This window comes from Zeus faber (assembly GCF_960531495.2).
Source record: "Zeus faber genome assembly, contig: SCAFFOLD_70, whole genome shotgun sequence".
Taxonomy (NCBI): domain Eukaryota; kingdom Metazoa; phylum Chordata; class Actinopteri; order Zeiformes; family Zeidae; genus Zeus; species Zeus faber.
In genome coordinates this window covers 81,372-84,220 of record NW_028293170.1, presented here as the reverse complement: position 1 = coordinate 84,220, position 2,849 = coordinate 81,372, and the positions used below count along the sequence as shown (strand labels likewise).

At 45.7% G+C, this 2,849-nt stretch overlaps 1 protein-coding gene across 1 annotated transcript; it reads right to left on the bottom strand.

The window, feature by feature from the left end:
- Window positions 1-1,012: 1,012 nt before the first annotated feature.
- Window positions 1,013-2,849, bottom strand: nkx2.1 (NK2 homeobox 1; the record flags this gene model as incomplete). Its single annotated transcript, XM_080024660.1, has 2 exons — window positions 1,013-1,686; window positions 2,483-2,849. 2 exons carry the CDS (start codon window positions 2,847-2,849, stop codon window positions 1,013-1,015), a joined length of 1,041 nt encoding a protein of 346 aa, XP_079880786.1.

The following is a 2,849-nucleotide window of genomic DNA, read 5'->3' as shown; positions in this document are numbered from 1 at the left end:
CTTTGAAATATTTGAACCATTTCTGTTAAAACTGTCCATGTTTGTATTTATTGATGGAGACTAACACTAGTCTAGGCTAGATCATTTTAAAATTAAGAATAAAATGATCAGAATAATAGTCACCACCACGCTAAGTAATAATAATAATAATAATAATAATAATAATAATAATAATAATAATAATAATAATAATAATAATAATAACAATAATAATAATAACTGTAATGATAATTTAAAATATAGGAATCATAGCACTACTACTAATAAAAATTTAAAATAGAATAATTATAATTGATAATAGCAGTTACAACCGTTTTTAACATGTTTGCCACAAAGCGTATTTCCTGCATCTTGTGTATTATTGGCCACCCAATTATATGTTATCGAATCGGACTAGAAATTAAAGAAAAGGTTTCCTGAATTTTGTTTCCATAATTTATTAATAGAACTGTTTCGTAATTAGTCAAATATCTATATAAGTTACAAAGAAATCAAACGTACAATGGAACGACACCAAATCGGCAATAGCGTCAAAAACTTTATACAACAGAGAGCTAAAAACTATATAACCCATTGAAATACAGAAATATACAGGCTAGATCTACGGCTTACGTTAAATTCTATTATAAACAAGAACCATGTGTTTGTTTGGGGGGGGTTGGATGGGGCCAAAGCACCCGTACAGCAGGCCTCCAGTCTCCCATGCAGTTTAGGTTTAACCCGGGTAAACCAACAGCAGGTGCGGCCTTTTCACCGCTGATCCTTCTGTTTCTCAGTATAAATTACATAAATAATCCCAAGAAGTGGATTCGACAAATCCGCAGTTAGTTTAAAAAAGTTTTTCGCCCTTTTTTCGCGCAGTCCCCGCACCGTGCGCCGCGCCAGACCGACTCGCCCGGCTCTGCGGGGAAGCGCCGCACGGTCCCGCGGCGAAATCTCTGAGAAATGTACAGTTTTTCACGCCGAGTCGTGTTGTTTTTAAACGAGACGGTGTCGCACTCGGGTGCTCCTGTCACCACGTTCTGCCGTACAGCAAGGCGGAGCACTGCAGCGCCGTGCCGTACTCCCCACCCGTGGGGTTGAGGTGGGACAGGCCCGTGGCCACCTGGCTCTGCAGGGACGGGGGGCTGGCCGAGTGCTGCGCCAGGTCTGGGGAGTGATCCGAGCTGCCCACCTGCTGAGTCTGGTGCTGCCCGAGGCCGGAGCTGTTGTTGGACATGATCATGATGTTGCCGCCCTGCTGGTGGTGGCTCTGGCCGGCCGAGGTGGGAGTGTGCCCGCTGCCCTGGCACGGCTTGCCGTCCTTCACCAGCACCGGCACGGCGACCCGCCGGGGGGACTGCTGCTGCTGGCAGGAGCCGCCGTCCTGCTGCATCTGCTGCTGGGAAATCTTGTCCTTGGCCTGCCGCTTCATCTTGTACCGGTGGTTCTGGAACCATATCTTCACCTGGGTGGGGGTGAGGTGGATCATGCTGGCCAGGTGCTCTCTCTCCGGAGCGGAGAGGTATTTCTGCTGTTTGAACCGCCGCTCCAGCTCGTACACCTGGGCCTGGGAGAACAGCACCCTCCTCTTCCTCCGCGGCGTGCTGGACAGCGGGCCCATGCCTTTTCCGACGTCCGCCAGGGAGCCCAGGCTGCCCATGCTGCCCATGTTCATGCCCGAGGAGGAGCCCATGAAGCGGGAGACTGAAAGTGGACAATAATAACCTTTAATTGTACAGCACCGTTCATCGACAATATGCAACTCAAAGTTCTTAATATTCAAAGAAGGTATACTACTACTAATAATAGCAACAATAATAATATCTATAATAATATACGAATAGCCTATATTTGTATCGCACCGTCATAACATGCATTGTATTTACATTAATAGAACGCTATCTACTACTACTACTACTACTACTACTACTACTATTTATAATAATCATAATAATAATAATAATAATAATAATAATAATAATAAGTGATGAGTAATCAAAAAAGCAAAATGCATTAAATAAAAAAACATTTCTTAATCGCTGGACAAAAAATAACTAATATATATATATATATATATAGTACACTCCAGAAATACTCAATAAGGGTGTGTTAAATAAACGAGAAGTCCGGAAGTAAAAGTAAGCTTGGTGCGCAGGACGCTATAATCCAGGCATTGCAAGGTGCGGTATTATTCAGTTTATATTACCTGGAGCATGTTGGTCAATCCTACTTCAACATTAAAATAACAACAAACAAACAAAGCAAAAACTCGCCGCAATGTGTGTTTTGACAGGGGTTTGGATACACGCGCACCTGACCAAACAGGTGCGCTCACCTCGATATGAAAGTACATTACGACCATAAAGGGCATTTTACATAATAGTTAAAAAAAATAATAATAAGTAATGTATTTTAAACATATAAAGTAAGAGGTTGTGAGACCCGGTAAAACATTTTAGCTCACCTGCCCACCCACTCAACCCCGGTGCGAGGGACTTACTTGTGGAGAAGCGCGGGTCCGGGTTGGCCCCGTACCAGCCGGTCGCCGCAGCGCCGCTCCTCATGCCGTCCTGGTAGGACTGCAGGTCGCTCATGTTGCCCAGGTTGCCGTTGCAGTAGCCGCCCATCGCGGTGTGCGACAGCTGGGAGACCCCCGCCGCGGTCATGTGGTAAGCCGCGGGCACGGTCCCGTTGTGGCCCATGTGGTGCTGCTGCATGGCCGCCTGGGAGACCTGCGGCTGGCGGTACGAGGTGATGGGCGCCCCCAAATTGTTACTCTCCATACTTACTTTCTTATAGCTCTCCTCCAGGGGACTCAAGATATCGGAGACAGAAAAAGGAGTCGTATGCTTGGGGCTCATCGACAT